Raw genomic sequence first — 16,372 nt, forward strand, 5'->3', positions numbered from 1 at the left:
TTTTTTTTTTTTGGCGATTCGCATTCTTAGTGCATATCTCCGTCAACTGGTCGGGGCTGGTCAAAGGTGTACATTTATAATAAAAAATGGACTTAAATATTGATCTGTTTCTCACCCACACCTATCATATCGCTTCTGAAGATAGGGATTTAACCCCTGGAATTGCATGGATTACATTTATGGTGCCTTAATGTGCTTTTTGGACCTTCAAAGTTCTGGTCACCATTCACTTGCATTGTAAAGACCAACAGAGCCCAGACACTCTTCTAAAAAAACGTTTGTTTTTGTTCTGCAGAAGAAAGAAAGTCACACATCTGGGATAGCATGAGGGTGAGTAAATGATGAGAAAATTCAAATTCTTGTGTGAACTGTCCCTTTAATAACAGTATGAACTCGATCTGACGCCGTTGAGTCAAACAAATGGGTGTGATCTGCTGCCATCTAGTGGTCATGTGCTCCAAGGATCAACGTTTTCCAACATTTTACGACTATAGTCATTTCTTTACGGTAGGTACAGAAAGCGGCATGGCGATGGCAGCATCAGACATCAGCGATGGAGCGTCACGTGAAAGTGATCAAGGCAAAGATGAAGGATGTGAAGATCCGAAACCGAGCCAGAGTTCGGCTCAAGAACAGAATACAGAACCGAAACTCGTGTGTCTCATTGTTCTAGGAATGGCAGGATCAGGGAAAACAACTTTTGTGCAGGTGAGACATTAGTAACAGTATATCATCCTTGACTTTTTTTTCTTCTTCATATTTATGACTTCTATTACTATACTAAGACTCATTCAGAGGCATATGTGGTATTTACATGCTGTAAATTTCGTCATAAAGCCTAAATAACGTGTGACCATGGGGAGATTGGAAACACACGAACTCTGTCATAATGAGTTAATGAATGATAAGTTATATGTTGATATTGTTCTGCAGAGGCTGACAGCGTACCTGCACAGCAAGAAATCTCCTCCATATGTCATCAATCTAGACCCTGCAGTTCATGAGGTGCCTTTTCCAGCCAACATTGGTATGTCAGTGCATGTGCATCATCTGAGTCTACTGATGCTTTACCCAGTGTTATGTTCATAGTAAATAAACTCTTTATAAAGAATAAAGTTACTGTATGTGTTTTTTATCATTGATATAAATGCATGATTGTTTAAAAGATCTTCTGTGTTCTATAATCTATAGTCTGATCAAATCTGATTTAATTTCCATGTTTTCTCATAGATATCAGAGACACTGTCAATTACAAAGAAGTCATGAAACAGTATCCTTTTAATATGAAACTGATCACTTCATGTTGTATACCAGACATTGGCTGTAAATTTGATAATCTTACTAATGCTTTGCACAAGACTCAAACATGCTTATTCATTGTATTTAACCTCAGAGGATTGTCTTTGACTTTAATTCAGATATGGTTTAGGCCCGAATGGAGGAATTGTCACATCTCTGAATCTGTTTGCAACAAGATTTGATCAGGTACACTGAAGAATAATGATGTGTTGGATTTACTTAAAATATACAGTATGTCTAGTGTTTTTGCATCATGCTTTTTAAGTAAATTCAACTTATGGACATTTTATGTCAGCACAACTAGAAAACCTTTGTTAAATATACACAAATGTATCTGTTCATTCAACTATTTACTTGAAAAGGTATGTGGCATGAATAAGATTTAACAACTAATAGCACGTTATTTCCAAGTGACATTTATATTGTTGTTTCTACTTAATTTAATTGGCTCAAAAGAAAATAATGACTGAGGTTAGTCATTAAACTTGACTCCCCCAAAAAGTGCACTTCAGCGATGATGCTTCATTTGGTGAAGGTGCAATCACCCCAGCGGTGACTTTACAAGAAACAACTAATTACAGTAAAACAACATAAACAATACAAAAAAGAAATCAAACCTCTATGAATTGTTAATAACAATTAATTAAATGCCCCAATAAGTTCCTTTTTGACCAAACAAATATGCTTAAATTATTCAAATGCAAGAGTTTATGGGTATTCCCCACAACCTCAGATCTGTACTTAATTGTTTGAGTTAGTAGTACTTAAAATCTTAATGTTATGTTGTTTTTTTTTTAGCCAAAGAAGTTCAAGGAACTCACAATTATTCTTTTACTTTATTTAATATTCAAATTCATATTTCAAAATGTTCAAATCAATTTCAAATCACTTTGTCACAACATCATAACCACGAGTGTTTAGGTGGTGAAAATCTTAGTGGATGCTCCACAACAATGCAGTGTAATCACTCTTAAGTTCATCTCATAATGGATATTTTGTGTTAATGGAATGGAAACATTAATGGAAACTAAGTAAAGCTAAAAATGTTTATATATATATATATATATATATATATATATATATATATATATATATATATATATATATATATATATGTGTGTATATATATATATATATATATAATATGTGTGTGTGTATATATATATGTGTATATCAGAAACTTATATATATATACATATACATATATATATATATGTACGTTTCTGAGTATGGTTGTTTTTTTGTTTTTCCAGTGTAGGCATGCATTTGAAGTATCCAATAGATGTCTCTGTTTGGCACATATACTTTGCTCTAATACACCTTTTCTCTTCTGTCAGGTCATGAAGTTTATTGAGAAGAAACAAAGCAGTCACCAGTATGTTTGTGTTCAGTACTAAAGATCTGGCAAAAATCTTTTTAAGAGCTTCTGACAAGTTGTGGTCAGTACATCTCATGCATTAAACATTATTTTTTTTCAGGTATGTTTTAATTGACACTCCCGGACAAATAGAGGTGTTCACATGGTCTGCGTCTGGAACTATCATAACTGAAGCACTGGTATGTCGCTCTCTTTAGATTCACAGTTTAATTTTTAGATTGAGAGGGAATATGTGGCGCTATTTCATTGGGTGAAAATCATTGTAAGGTTTCTTTTCCAGGCCTCCACTTTTCCCTGTGTGGTCATCTATGTGATGGACACGTCTCGGAGTGTGAACCCGGTCACTTTCATGTCCAATATGCTCTACGCCTGCAGGTTAGTCTTATTATGCCTCTGTCATGCAGTAAGTTGGAAATATTACAATGCACAAGGAGCTTTTTTGGGAAATAATACTGATTAACAGCAGAAAAAGTTATGTAATTATTTTTATTTTTAAACAAGTGTCTTCTTTTCTTTCAGCATTCTATACAAGACAAAATTGCCTTTCATAGTTGTCATGAATAAGGTAAGGGTCAGTCCATCTCAAGTGGTCCAGTACATCTTTTTTTTGAGTGAATACCTCTATGTATTTGTATAGCAAAACCACCAGTTTTTATATTTTTATTTTACTTGGTTTAACCACGACAGCCATCTTTGTGTCATTGCACATGACAAATTGTTTATACATCTGTTTACGGAAACCTCAGTATATCAGCTCAAGATGGTCGTAGCTCATTGGAACAAAAACTATTCTCTAGAGCACATTACAGGGTATATGTACATATATAAACATTTTGCACATTCTTGTTCCTTAGACTTAGAACTTAAGTCCTAATGTAATGCTCAAGATTGCTTAAAGTTCCACATTTAGGGTCAGTTTATAATGGGAAGAGTTTGAGTCTCAGTCTTAATTTTTTAGGGGGTACCTAGGTAAGTATAGTGTGCATGCTGAACATTTCAGGTTTGAGACTTCTCTTATTTTTTGTATTTTTTTTTTTTTTATGGGGGCGAGAAAGTGCTATTTTTTTTAAAATTCTCCTCACTTTCGGGTTGAATATCACTGGTGTGGGACCAGATAGGAACCTGAAAGTTAGAATCCTCTATAGTAGCATTCTGCTGTAAAAACCAAAAAACCAAATGAGTTTGGGATTCCACTGGTTACAGAGCTAGGGCTAGTAGAAATCTGGGTAAAAGCCTACTTTATTCATGCATTTTAAGAAATGAACAGATGTAATATAAGCATAACAAATAATAAAAATGATCAGTATTTTACAGTAATTATGTTTATGATTGACATACAATAGCTTATGCTTGTCAATGAGGTCTAAAATATTACTACTTTTGATATTGGCAACAGTGAAGCATGATCTATTACAGTGTTCTTCAAAAAGGTCATAAAGAAAAGCGTTTAGTTTTAAGGAAACTTAATGAACTGTATGTTGAGTTTAAAAATCAGCACTCAGAGTTAAAGATAGGGAGATCAAAATTTTGTGAACTGAGGCCAATATGGTGTGTGCTGGCAGGACCATCTGGAACTCACACTGTCTGTGACTGCACACAACATCAGAACATCAAGCTGATGGTTGAGTCAGCAAAGCTAACAGTGGACTACAAGGACCTGCTGGAACTTCTAGTCTGTGACATAAACAGTTATGACTGCATGCTCAACAAGTGAGACCAATGTCCAGGTATAGAGACCTTACTGCATGAAGAGTCAGACAAAGATGACACACTTCCTCATAACATCACCTTTAAGTAGTGGGTTATGACTGACAGCAGATATGATCACTGTCGTTCTCCCTAGGGATGAAGTCTCTGTTTCTTTGGCTGAGAAACTCAATGCATTAAAGACACACCATTGGTTGAGGACGTCAGCGTGGAAAACTGATGTTTTTGTAAAATTCTTCCACCAACCTGGACCAAGAACATCATTCAAAATGTCTACTGAGGACAAAGTGTGGGTTCCCATGAATAATGTTCTCAGAAAACTGACACCTGCCGAATTGACTACTGTCACCGGACGTTCCAACAACATTTCAGAGAGACTGAGTGAGGAAATCTCGCAGCTTCTAATAAAACATGTTCATGTAAACATGTAAAATACTGTTCATTTTTGTTATTCGTTATGCTTATATTACATCTGTTCATTTCTTAAAATGCATGAATAATATAGGCTTTTCCCCAGATTTCTACTAGCCCTAGCTGTGTAACCAGTGGAATCTCAAACTCAAGAATGCTACTATAGAGGACTTATTTCTGTGAAAATTTCAGGTTCCTATCTGGTCCCCCACCAGAGATATTCAACCCGAAAGTAAGCAAATAGCACTTTCTCACCCCCATAAAAAAAGAAAAATAAATAAGAGAAGTCTCAAACTTGAAATATTCTGTATGCACACTATGCTTACCTAGGTACCCCCTAAAAACATGAAGGCTGAGACTCGAACCCTTCCCATTATAAATTGACCCTAAAAGTGGGACTTTGAGCAATCTTGAACATTACATTAGGACTTAAGTTCTACGTCTAAGGAACAAGAATGTGCAAAATGTTTATATATGTACATGTACCTTGTAATGTGCTCTAGAGATCAGTGTTCCAAGGAGCTAGGACCATCCTGAGCCGAGATAGTGAGGTTTCCGTAAACCGCCGTAGAACCAAAATTTGTCGTGTGCAATGACACAAAGATGGCCGTCGTGGTTAAACCAAGTAAAATAAAAAACTGGTGGTTTTGCAATAACCTCTCAAAAAAAAAATTTTTGGAAAATTAAAAATGATCAAGCAACCAACTTTATAATTATTGGACCACTTGAGCTGGACTGACCCGTAAAAAAAACAAACAAAAAAAAAAAAAAACTCCAATCACCATGTTGTAAAACAAAACCAATTTTGTAAAATTCTCCATTTCGTAGTGATAAACTCTTGTGAATGTGTGTTTTTCTAATGTCTTCACCAGACGGACATCATTGATCACAGTTTTGCAGTGGAGTGGATGCAGGATTTTGAGGTTTTCCAAGACGCTTTGAACCAGGAGACGTCTTTTGTCAGTAACCTGACCCGGTCAATGAGTCTGGTCCTGGATGAGTTCTACACCAACCTGCGGGTGAATCCTTCTAAAGAAGACATTTTATTAATATAGCACCTTTCTTTCTCATGCTGTCTATACTTTTAAAAAAAAGAAATAAAAAAAAGACACTGAACATTGACATCCCAGATAGTAGAATAAGTAATTACTATCAGTAAATACTGCATGTAGAAAGTGGCATTTAAGCTGTGCACTGGTGATTCTGACACTTTGATCTGTGGTGCTCATGCGGGTGATGCAAGTTCAAATCCATCTCGTGACATTTCCAGATCCCATTCTGCCCCATGATGTTTTGTCCTCAGTCTGTTCTGCCTTTCAGTATAAAGTGGCAAAAAGGCTGGAAATATATAAAAAGCATAAAATGAACATTTTATGTCTCACCCTCAGTGTCTGAAATGTGTTTTTGAGTTTTAAGGTCACAGTTTCAATCACTTTTGAATACTCAACATATGCTCTGTCTTTTATCCAAATGCTTACATGAGGGCATTATGCCTTTTTATGTTTGTTTTCTGCAGGTTGTCGGCGTGTCTGCAGTCACTGGTTCTGGGCTTGATGAACTGTTTGTACAGGTAGCAGATGCTGCTAAAGAATATGAAGCGTAAGTATACCAAAATTGTGTAATATGGAAATTCAAACTTAAGGGTTTTTTGTGTGTATTTTTGATACTAGGTGAATTACACCTCAAGTCGTTTCCTGTCTTGAAAAATGACCGGTGCTTTCAAGGCAGAAAAATAATAATTTTAAATGGATTATTTACCTAATAATAAAAAAGTCTGTCATCTTTCACTCAAAGCACAAAAGGAGACGTTAGGCAGAATATTAGTCTCGTCACCATTCATTTTCATTGCGTTTTCTTTTCCTCCATTAAATGAAAGTGAATAGTGACTGAAGCAAATTTTCTGCTTAGCATCTTTTGTGTTCTGCAGAGGAAAATCAAACGGTATGGGTTTGGAACAACATGAGTGTGATTAAATGATGACATCATTTTTTATTTTGGATCAGCTATCCCTTTAAATGTTTAGGTAAGCTTTTACGCTTCAGTTCTGCGTAAATTAATGGCTGTTGACCAATCACATTTCAGTGTGCAAATAAATGCACGAAAGAAGACCTTACTTTTTCAGTATACACTGATATTACATTGATGTTCATCACCGTCAGTTATATTTTGAGTAGCAAACATTTGAATAATGCACATCAAGTGGAGATTTTCAAAGTTAATATTTAAATTTCTTAAATGTAAAGTTTACAAATGTCAAAACTAGCCTTATAGCAAGCATAGTGCTGTAATGATAATGGTTTTGTAATGACGGAATTGATTTGGTGGTGATTGAAAGATAAATGAATGTTTATTTGCAAAGTCATGTTTTTTTATTGTCTTGCAGTGAGTATCGTCCTGAATATGAGCGTCTGCACAGAGAGCTGGTGAGTAATCATCAGTGTGGGCTGATGTATGTGAATACTAGTCATAACTCAGCTACCCGTGTCTTTAAAAAGCCATTTATCATAGATAAATAGATTCAAATACATTGCTTTTTGCATTTGAAAGTGAATAACATTTCCAGTTGTATATCCCCTTTTCATTCCATGAGAAAACGTCATGTTTCACTGTTATGAATACTTCCATCTCATATTCAGGCTGAAGCTCAGAGTCAGAAACAACAGGAACAGTTGGAACGCCTTCGGAAAGACATGGGAGCAGTTCCCATGGAAACCACAGCTCCAACCGGTACATTCATTCAGAATGGTCACGAATCTGTTCATTCAGAAAGATATTTGAAACTCATTAATTAACTTTGCATTCCTCCCATACGGTTTCAGATAATATTTAAAATATTCTTTTAATTTAGTCTTTCCAGGACAGGCATTTAATTTGCAAAAATGTGCCCTGCAAATATAGTAGTCTATGAAATATCTTTTAAATTTAGTGTATTGTGTGAATTCAGGTTAATTGAGTTATTTGACAATCATCTCATTGTCAAAAAGTGACCCAGTTTACCTGAATTCACCCTATATAGCAAATTTCACCCAAAAAATTAAAATTCTCTTACCATTTACTCACCCTCATGCCATAGATAGGTACTCTTTTAGAAACAAGTGCAACACTAACCAAAAAGAAATCCATTTGAGTAGTCTATGAATATGTATTTTAAAGGGATAGTTCACCCAAAAATGAAAATTCTCTCATCATTTACTCACCCTCATGCCATCCCAGATGTGTTTGACTTTCTTTCGTCAGCAGAATACAAACAAAGATTTGTAGAAGAACATCTCAGCTCTGTAGATCCATACAATGCAAGTGAATGGTGATCAGACCTTTGTAGCTCCAAAAATCACATAAAGGAAACATAAAGTAATACATATGACTCCAGTTGTTAAATCCAAATCTTTGGAAGCTATATAAAAGGTGTGGGTGAGAAACAAATAAACACTGAAGTCTTTACTCTAAATCTCCACTTTCACTTTTACATCTGAAAGTCACATGTGGTGCCTGTTTAGTTTCACTTTCATATCTATGGAGATGTGGACATTTAGATTAAAAAAGGACTTAAATATTGTTGTGTTTCTCACCAACGCCTATTATATAAATTCTGAAGATATGGATTTAACAACTGCAGTTATATGGATTACTTTAAAGTTTGCTTTATGTGATTTTTGGAGCTACAAAGGTCTGATCACCATTCACTTGCATTGTATGGACCTACATAGCTGAGATATTCTTCTAAAAATCTTTGTTTGTGTTCTGCAGAAGAAAGAAAGTCATACATTTTTTAAAGAGAGTCATAAAGTCTTACATGGCTTGAATGTATGCTTTCAAGCTGCAGTATGTCATTTTTGCAGCACCAAACGAAACATCAAAAATAATGAGATTTCAGACACGTCGAAAACTGCACCTTTAAGAACCAGATATAATTTGTCTGATTTTAGTCAGCCAAAGACGGGTTTCCTTCATTAGAATCTTACTTTTCTAAAAAGCATGTCATGTGGGGGCTTGGGTAGCTCAGTGGTATCCAGTGATATCAATGGTAAAGACTAGGGATGTGCGCTACGACTAATTTGACTGTCGTTTAAACTGAAGTTTTGTAACCGACTAGTCTAAAGAGAAACCAACCTTCAGAAAACAGTAAAAAATAAAAGTTTTTATGCGACCCATTTAAAATACTTAATCTATTCCAAATACGAAGCTAAATTCCACTGAAAAGTGGCATTTATCTTCGACGTGCTCTGCTTGAATTATGATCATTGTACATTAAATATAGAACATGACACACATTCACTGAATCAACATTAACGAATATTTAATAGACATATTTATTGAAAACAATTGAATGAATAGTGCAGGATCAATGGAACAACCCTAAAAGTCTGTTCTAAACGGAAATCACAAAGTAAAAGTTACGTAACATATTAAAACAGTCAGGACATTGTTGAAAATAATTAACAGGTAGACTAAGCCAAATCTACGAGAGAGAAAAAATGCTCTGAAAAGTTGTGCGTATTTCACGACGTGCAGTCGTGCATTAGCCATTGATCTAATATGACAGCTGTTCGGTAAAGAACGTCAACCAATAACAGTTATGATGTAAAAAAAAGTAGCTATAGGATAGAAAAAATAGGCCTGTGATGTAGACTACAATAAACCTAATGTATTCTAAACATGACGTGCACACGTTAAAAGATAGTTTAACACGTTAAGCAGTCGGCACCTCATTGAAAATAGCCTTCTTAATCAGCAGATTAAAAAAATGGCATACCTAGTCTAAAACAGTTATTTTCTAGGCTACTTACTCAGAAGCATAAATTCTTTGAGTAAAATTAACACGTCGACATGGTCTGGTGAAAGACGGGACTTGACTCACCTGAGGCGCCTGTCCTGCGCTTGAAAAAGTCTGCACAGCGGAAAAATAACGTACAAGCATGCACAGATGTAAAGAAGACTCAAATGTGAAAACATCTTACGGACTTTCAAACGTTTGGAAAGCCGATTCCCGCACCACCGAAGTGATTTCATAACTACTTTGCTGAGTTTGCTTGTGTAGCAAGAGGACATTTTCCTGCGAGTGAGAGAGGGAAGACGCACACGCAGCCTGAGGTGAAATTAAACTCTGTATCTGCTCCAGATATCCCCCTTTTTTTTTAAATAATATTTGTATTATTAATTATATTTAAAATATGTAACATTAATATGACAGTAATTTAAGTGCAGCCTCTGTAAAAATATAAAGCCCAACGTAAATGTATAAAATATTTTATCAGTTTAATGGGGGGAAATATTAACCAACTAGTAATTCCAATGTCGATTAGCAGCATCAGAACCATTTAGTCGACTAGTCTCGCACATCCCTAGTAAAGATGCTTGCTACCACCCCTGGAGTTCGCTAGTTTGGATCCCAGGGTGTGCTGAGTGACTCCAGCCAGGTCTCCTAAGCAACCAAACTGGCCCGGTTGCTAGGGAGGGTGGAGTCACATGGGGTAACCTCCTCGTGGTCGCTATAATGTGGTTCATTCTCGGTGGGGCGCGTGGTGAGTTGAGCGTGGATGCCGCGGTGGATGGCGTGAAGCCTCCACATGCGCTATGTCTCAATGGCAACGCGCTCAACAAGCCACGTGGTAAGATGAGCGGGTTGACGGTCTCAGACGCGGAGGCAACTGGGATTCATCCTCCTCCACCCGGATTGAGGACTTAAAAGCACATTGGGAATTGGGCATTCCAAATTGGGAGAAAAAGGGGAAAAAATGTCTGTATACATTGGCACATCTGGTTGTTTTATTCTTTAGAAAATCCAGATCTCGGTGGGCCCAGTGATCTCATCTTCAACCGTGGCAACACAGATGAAGCTGAGGAAGAAATAGACAGTGACACAGATGATATTGATCACACAGGTGAGCTGATATTTCAAATGGCACTCATAATCGGAATAACTTTTTGGGCGATTGTAAAAACAGAAGCTTGTGCGCTGATGTGTTTGTGTGCTTGTAAACTCAAGAGTATGTCATAAAGAGCCAATATAATCTTTGCTTCTATGTTTTCTGTTGTTTGATGTTGATGTACTGATTGCTTCATATGTCACATTTTTTTCAATAGCTACTGTTCATATATTTGATTTAACAGTTACAGAAGAGAGTAAAGAGGTCACTGCATTCGGCAACTTCCTGCAAGAGAGGAGGGAAATAGTGCAGGTGCGCAACAAGAAGTCACAGTGATGGCAGGAAATGCTAGTCGTGTCTCCGCAGAGTTCCATCACAAGTTGAAATTTGACTCCTGAATTTTGACCTCTCCACTGTCCTAACTTTGGAAGACTTCGAAATGGGTTGTGGCAGCTCATTTGGACAGTTCGGCATGAATCTGCTTGTATGCTGGAGTTGTAGCTAATTGCATGTCTTGCTGCCACTCTATATTTTGTCTGCACTGAGATTGCTATGGGAGTCCTTAAAGATGCATTTAAAAAATTGGCTTGGAATGTAAAATAATCTGTGACATCATGCACAGATCAGTCCTCTTTCAAATCAGGAAATGTTTGTTAGCTTGTTGGAGGTCTCATAAAGTGTCAGAAAATGACTAGTTTTTCTGTTGCGTATTGTATTTATCCATGTTCTAAAACCTTATGTATCTGTTAATTAAACCCATAATATGTCCTTCAGAACTTGGTACACAAGCTCAAACATAGTTTTGTAACATGTACTCCCTGTATCCATAAACGTATGTTTCTATCGTGGGAAATAAAATATTTTTGTAGCTATACAAGATCTGCCTGGTTGAGAACGTTTTACTGTCCTTTAATAATGTCTATGAAACTGAAGTGTGCACTGGTTCATAATGAATAGAGCAGAGCGTTTGCTGAGCTGGTATGTGGGCAGTAGTGGTGTTGCACCACATGGCAGAATGATACAGTGGGTGTAGTGAGACTGGGATTCAGATTCACGCCTTCAACAACTCTGTTTCATGAATTAAGATTCTTCGAGACCTTCACATGTGTGAAATACCACTCAGCGAGCTTCAGCTTACAGTTTCTTTGACTGTAAATCCAGGAAAGCTAACTAGTTGATATTCTGAAGAAACTACTCTGACAGATATTTCCTGTCTTTTGTTCTCAAGATTAACCAGTTTGATGCTTGTGCATGCATTCTAAAATAGCATTGAGTTTAGATAGATAGAAAAGTACATCAGCTTTAAAGGAATATTCCAGGTTCAATACAAGTTAATCTCAATTTACAGCCTTGTGGCATATTGTTGATTACCAAATATATATATATACATATATATATACATATATATATATATATATATATATATATATATATATATATATATATATATATATATATATATATATATATATATATATATTGACTTGTCCCTCATTTTCTTTAAAAAAGCAAAAATCGAGGTTACAGTGAGGCACTTACAGTGGAAGTGAATGGGGCCAATTTTGGGGGGGGGTTCGATTTATAAAAACACGATTTCTTCGGTTAAAACTCCTGTATTATTTGAGCTGTAAAGTTGTTTAAATGGTCATTTTTACAGTCATTTTAGGGTTTGTTGACATCATCATGACAACGAAGTTGCAAAATTGGCTATAACTATACACAGAAAAGGTTAGAAAGTGATTTTATCACACCAAAATCAGGTTTACATGATTTATTATTGTTTGTCTTGTGGCTATACTTTTGAAAAAGTGAGTATTTTAATGTTCAAAAATTGGCCCCCAGTTGCTTCCGTTAGATAACATGCCTCACTGTAACCCAGATTTTTGCTTCTTTTTTTTTTTAAAGAAAAGGACGGGCATATCAAAAATCATTTTTGCGGTAATCAACATTATGCCACAAATGCTGTCGATTGAGCTTAACTTGTATTGAACCCGGAATATTCCTTTAAGAGCAACATAGACTGCATCCAAATTCTGTAGACTTAACTTTTGCTTAGAAGTTTCTTATAGAGTAGTCGTGAACAGATGCACACATACTGTACTTTCTCTGTGTGGGTGACTCGTCAATTCTGAGGCATGTAGGTCATGTGGCAAACCTAACAACGGCAGATGCCTTTGGATTTTCACAGTGTGAGTCATGTGTCATGTGGCTGAATTTACCAGCGCTCCATCTTAACGCCCCTGCCTGCTGCCCCTGTCCTGAAAATATATGCTACCTTTCAGGATGTGCTACCAACGCTATATTCGCATAGTTTTAGGTTTGGGGTTAGGGTTTGGGGTAGTGTTAGGGCTTAGTACAGCCTCACACCATATCACACTATCTGATAGTTATGCTGGTAGCACATCCTGATTGATATTATCTGCCTGAAAAGATTTGCTACCTAGGTTTTTAACACATTTCCTGCTGTTGTAGTACATAACGACTGGTTCTCCATTGCCTACTGACATGTGTTACCCATGTTTTAACTTTACACATCACTGTTTTTACTGCTGGTAGCACATCCTGAGATTGTCAGAACACCACCACACACAAACAAAAAGGGAGACAGGATGTGTTGAATCAAAGTGGGAAGTGTCAGAACTCCTACTATAATTTAATGTCTGGGAGGAAGAACATTGCCTGGCGATATGCAAAAGTGTTAGTCATAACTGGTTCTTACCAGTCTACGGTTGTTACTCTGAGTTTTATTCATGTTTAAATTAAATGAGGCATTGCGTAATTGTTCATTCTTGGACTAGGACACCATTGTACATAGTTGTGAAATACCACTCAGGATTATTTATTTGGAATATTATCTTATTTAGAGAAATATTAACAATTTATCTAAAGCTATAGGCATTTGCACTGCTAAATAGTAGTTACCAGTATTTAAAGACAAACAATGGCCAACAAATTATGATTTCCCAGTGAGGAAAGGACAAAATCTCTGTTGGTCATACATATTGAAACATTGGATATACTACTCATACTATTTTTGCAGTTTGTTTACTGTGCACAGTATGCATATTTCTGTATGCATGGAAATATATATATAGAGAGAGAGAGAGCGAGAGAGAGTATATATACAGTACCGTGCAAAAGTCTTAGGCACATAAGATGTTTCACAAAAGCATTTGTCTCAAGATGGTTATTTATATCTTCAGCTTTAGTGTGTCAATAGGATATATAAATGTTACTCCACATTACTTTTGCAAATAGAAAAGATTAGAATAGAAGAACAGGGAGCCCTGCAACAGATGTCATGGCCCCCACAAAGCCAACCCCCCCCGAACATCGTGTCAGTCTGATATTACATTGGGTGTTCCAATTTTCTCCCATTCATTTTAATTGAAGCATTACGTTTTGGGCTAAATATTCTCTGATACTACATACTGTTTCACATACTATATATATATATATTTTAAACAGCATGCCATGTACACTATGTATTGCATGTGGGCAGTAAGCAGTACACAAGTATTCCATTTCGAACATTGTCTTTATCTACTCCACATTTGAATATGCATGTGACATCATCTTTTGTTCAATGTTTAATGCACACAGTTGACTACAAGTGTACAAAATGCCTAAACATGTTGTGTATTTTGACAGTAAGTTCAGGCCAGAGAGATACTGACAGCCAGAGTTAAAAGCTGTGAGTCATCCAGCACGCGACCCATTAGAGTGATGTTATGCCCTGAGTTTAGAGTCTGCACACATGACCCACTCTCACTATTCAGAGTGCTTCACACCTCGAAGCCAAATTACAGGAAGCTCTGACAAATTGGTTTAAATCGCAACCAGACAACTGATGCTAATAGATCACACCATTTGGACATATGGACATGTGCATTCAGTAAAGGCTGTTATGGCTTTTTAAATTAGGTGCAAAAGCAAAATCAGAATTGCATAAGAAATGTAGCTTTCCAATGTATAAATAAATACATAAATAAAATAAAAATAAAAAGGTTCCTGTTCATACTGATTATGTATTTCATTCCTTGTGTTATATTACCCTGGCATTCATTTCCATTTCATGGAAACCTAATAGTGAATTTTTTTCTTTTGCTGTTGGAGCAAATGGGAATACAAAAAGAATTTTTCATATGGTCTCCCACATACCTATATAGAAATTTACCCATCCATTGTGTTCTTTCACATTCCAAACCCAGAAATGTGTAAAGCTCCATTGTCAATGACCGTGGCTATTACAAAAATATGATGATGAGTCTTAGTTTGGAGGATAGAATTCACCAAAAAATTTACCTAATTTATGATGGTTATGAACTAAACCAACATACATTTAAAACCAACAAACAAAGCCACTGCTACAGAAGTCAATTTTCCATCTGTGCATTTGGAATTTTGACTCAAAACCTTATTGTTAGATGAGATATAAGGCCCTTGTGATAACTTGCTCTGGTCTCCCCTTTTGATATTTATAGCATCTCTCCATTAAATGATTATATCAGTATACATCTCAAAAGTTACTAACCTTAACATGAGTAGAAACTAGCTTTGCAATTGTATAGTCCAGAAGAACAATTCATTATTCACTGAATTGCACTGTATTATTCAGAAGGGGTGTGTCAGAATGAGGTCATCTCAATATGTTCTACTATAATTCAACTGAAACACCATAATGTCCCTCTTAAGCAAACTGTAGCACATCAATCATTCTGTTACATGAATCACAAGCCATAAGACTAATGGTGTTACTGATGTCAGAATATAAGAACACAATTTACCTTATTGAAAACAAAAGGCCAAACACTGTAGAATTGGGTCAATTTCTTTTTATTCATTTTGCCTTCAGGCTTTTATGACTCAGGTTGCTATGACTTTTCTAACTGATTGGAATTACGGTTTTCGCACAGCGAACGATCAAAAATCAGCTTGATCTCATGAAGATTACATGACCGTGGCAACATTTTTGAAAAACAAAATGACATGCTTAATTACACGTTTTGCTGCAGTTTCCCCAGTGAAACGTCCAGCGGGGGCGCCAAAAGCGAGTGAAATGATAACGCAATCAGATAAGGTTTTTAATGTGAATATTAGATGGAGGTTTGGATGGAGTATGATGGAGTAAAACCCATCTTCCTAACCTAAAATGTAACCTAAATCTAACCAATAGTGTCCGAAAAGCAAATGAGAGGTGAATAAAGCAGACATCCTTACCCTAAACAACACCTAAACCTAACCGATAGTGTGGAAAAAGCAAAATCGTATTGAAAAGCACATTTCTGAAGCAACCACATAATATCATGTCGTTTTTATGATACTTTCGTCTCATGTGTCAGCCTCTGTGTTGGGCTGAGCTGTGTCTGCCTTGTCCAAATTCCAGCATTCTATCAGGTGAGCTACTGCACAAGTTAATCAAGCTAATCAGGTAGGCTCTTTTGACCTGGGCTAGAATACAACCACCTAGCAACCACGCAGAACACCCTAGCAATCGTATAGCAATGCATGAAAAAAATCACTGAAAACACTTTAGAAACCATATAGCAATGCCCTTGCATACACCCATAACACTCTAGCAACAGGCAAACAGCACTTACATTTTCTTTAGAAAATGTAAAAATTATGACATCTTAATGCTATGCCAAAAATATGGAAGTATGGATTTTTGATGGTTTGTGCTGCTTCGTATGTATGATTAGCTTCATCA

At 36.2% G+C, this 16,372-nt stretch overlaps 1 protein-coding gene across 1 annotated transcript; it reads left to right on the top strand.

Moving 5' to 3' along the window:
• Positions 1 to 97: 97 nt before the first annotated feature.
• LOC127410829 (GPN-loop GTPase 1-like) lies at positions 98 to 11,541 on the top strand. The gene is made up of 15 exons (XM_051646031.1): positions 98 to 330; positions 512 to 708; positions 934 to 1,027; positions 1,231 to 1,270; positions 1,419 to 1,485; positions 2,637 to 2,674; positions 2,778 to 2,856; positions 2,958 to 3,052; positions 3,197 to 3,242; positions 5,668 to 5,814; positions 6,312 to 6,394; positions 7,179 to 7,218; positions 7,432 to 7,522; positions 10,573 to 10,677; positions 10,907 to 11,541. Exons 2-15 carry the CDS (start codon positions 526 to 528, stop codon positions 10,996 to 10,998), a joined length of 1,200 nt encoding a protein of 399 aa, XP_051501991.1. The 5' UTR covers positions 98 to 330; positions 512 to 525; the 3' UTR covers positions 10,999 to 11,541.
• Positions 11,542 to 16,372: the final 4,831 nt, after the last annotated feature.

Source organism: Myxocyprinus asiaticus, chromosome 20, assembly GCF_019703515.2.
Source record: "Myxocyprinus asiaticus isolate MX2 ecotype Aquarium Trade chromosome 20, UBuf_Myxa_2, whole genome shotgun sequence".
Classification (NCBI taxonomy): Eukaryota; Metazoa; Chordata; class Actinopteri; order Cypriniformes; family Catostomidae; genus Myxocyprinus; species Myxocyprinus asiaticus.

What these genes read in the sequence shown, in the direction of transcription:
- LOC127410829 (XM_051646031.1), top strand. Translation starts at nt 526, where the DNA reads ATGGCGATGGCAGCATCAGACATCAGCGATGGAGCGTCACGTGAAAGT. An exon ending in GCCTTTTCCAGCCAACATTG is followed by an intron (nt 1,028 to 1,230) that starts GTATGTCAGTGC and finishes GTTTTCTCATAG; the next exon opens with ATATCAGAGACACTGTCAAT. An exon ending in TCATAGTTGTCATGAATAAG is followed by an intron (nt 3,243 to 5,667) that starts GTAAGGGTCAGT and finishes TGTCTTCACCAG; the next exon opens with ACGGACATCATTGATCACAG.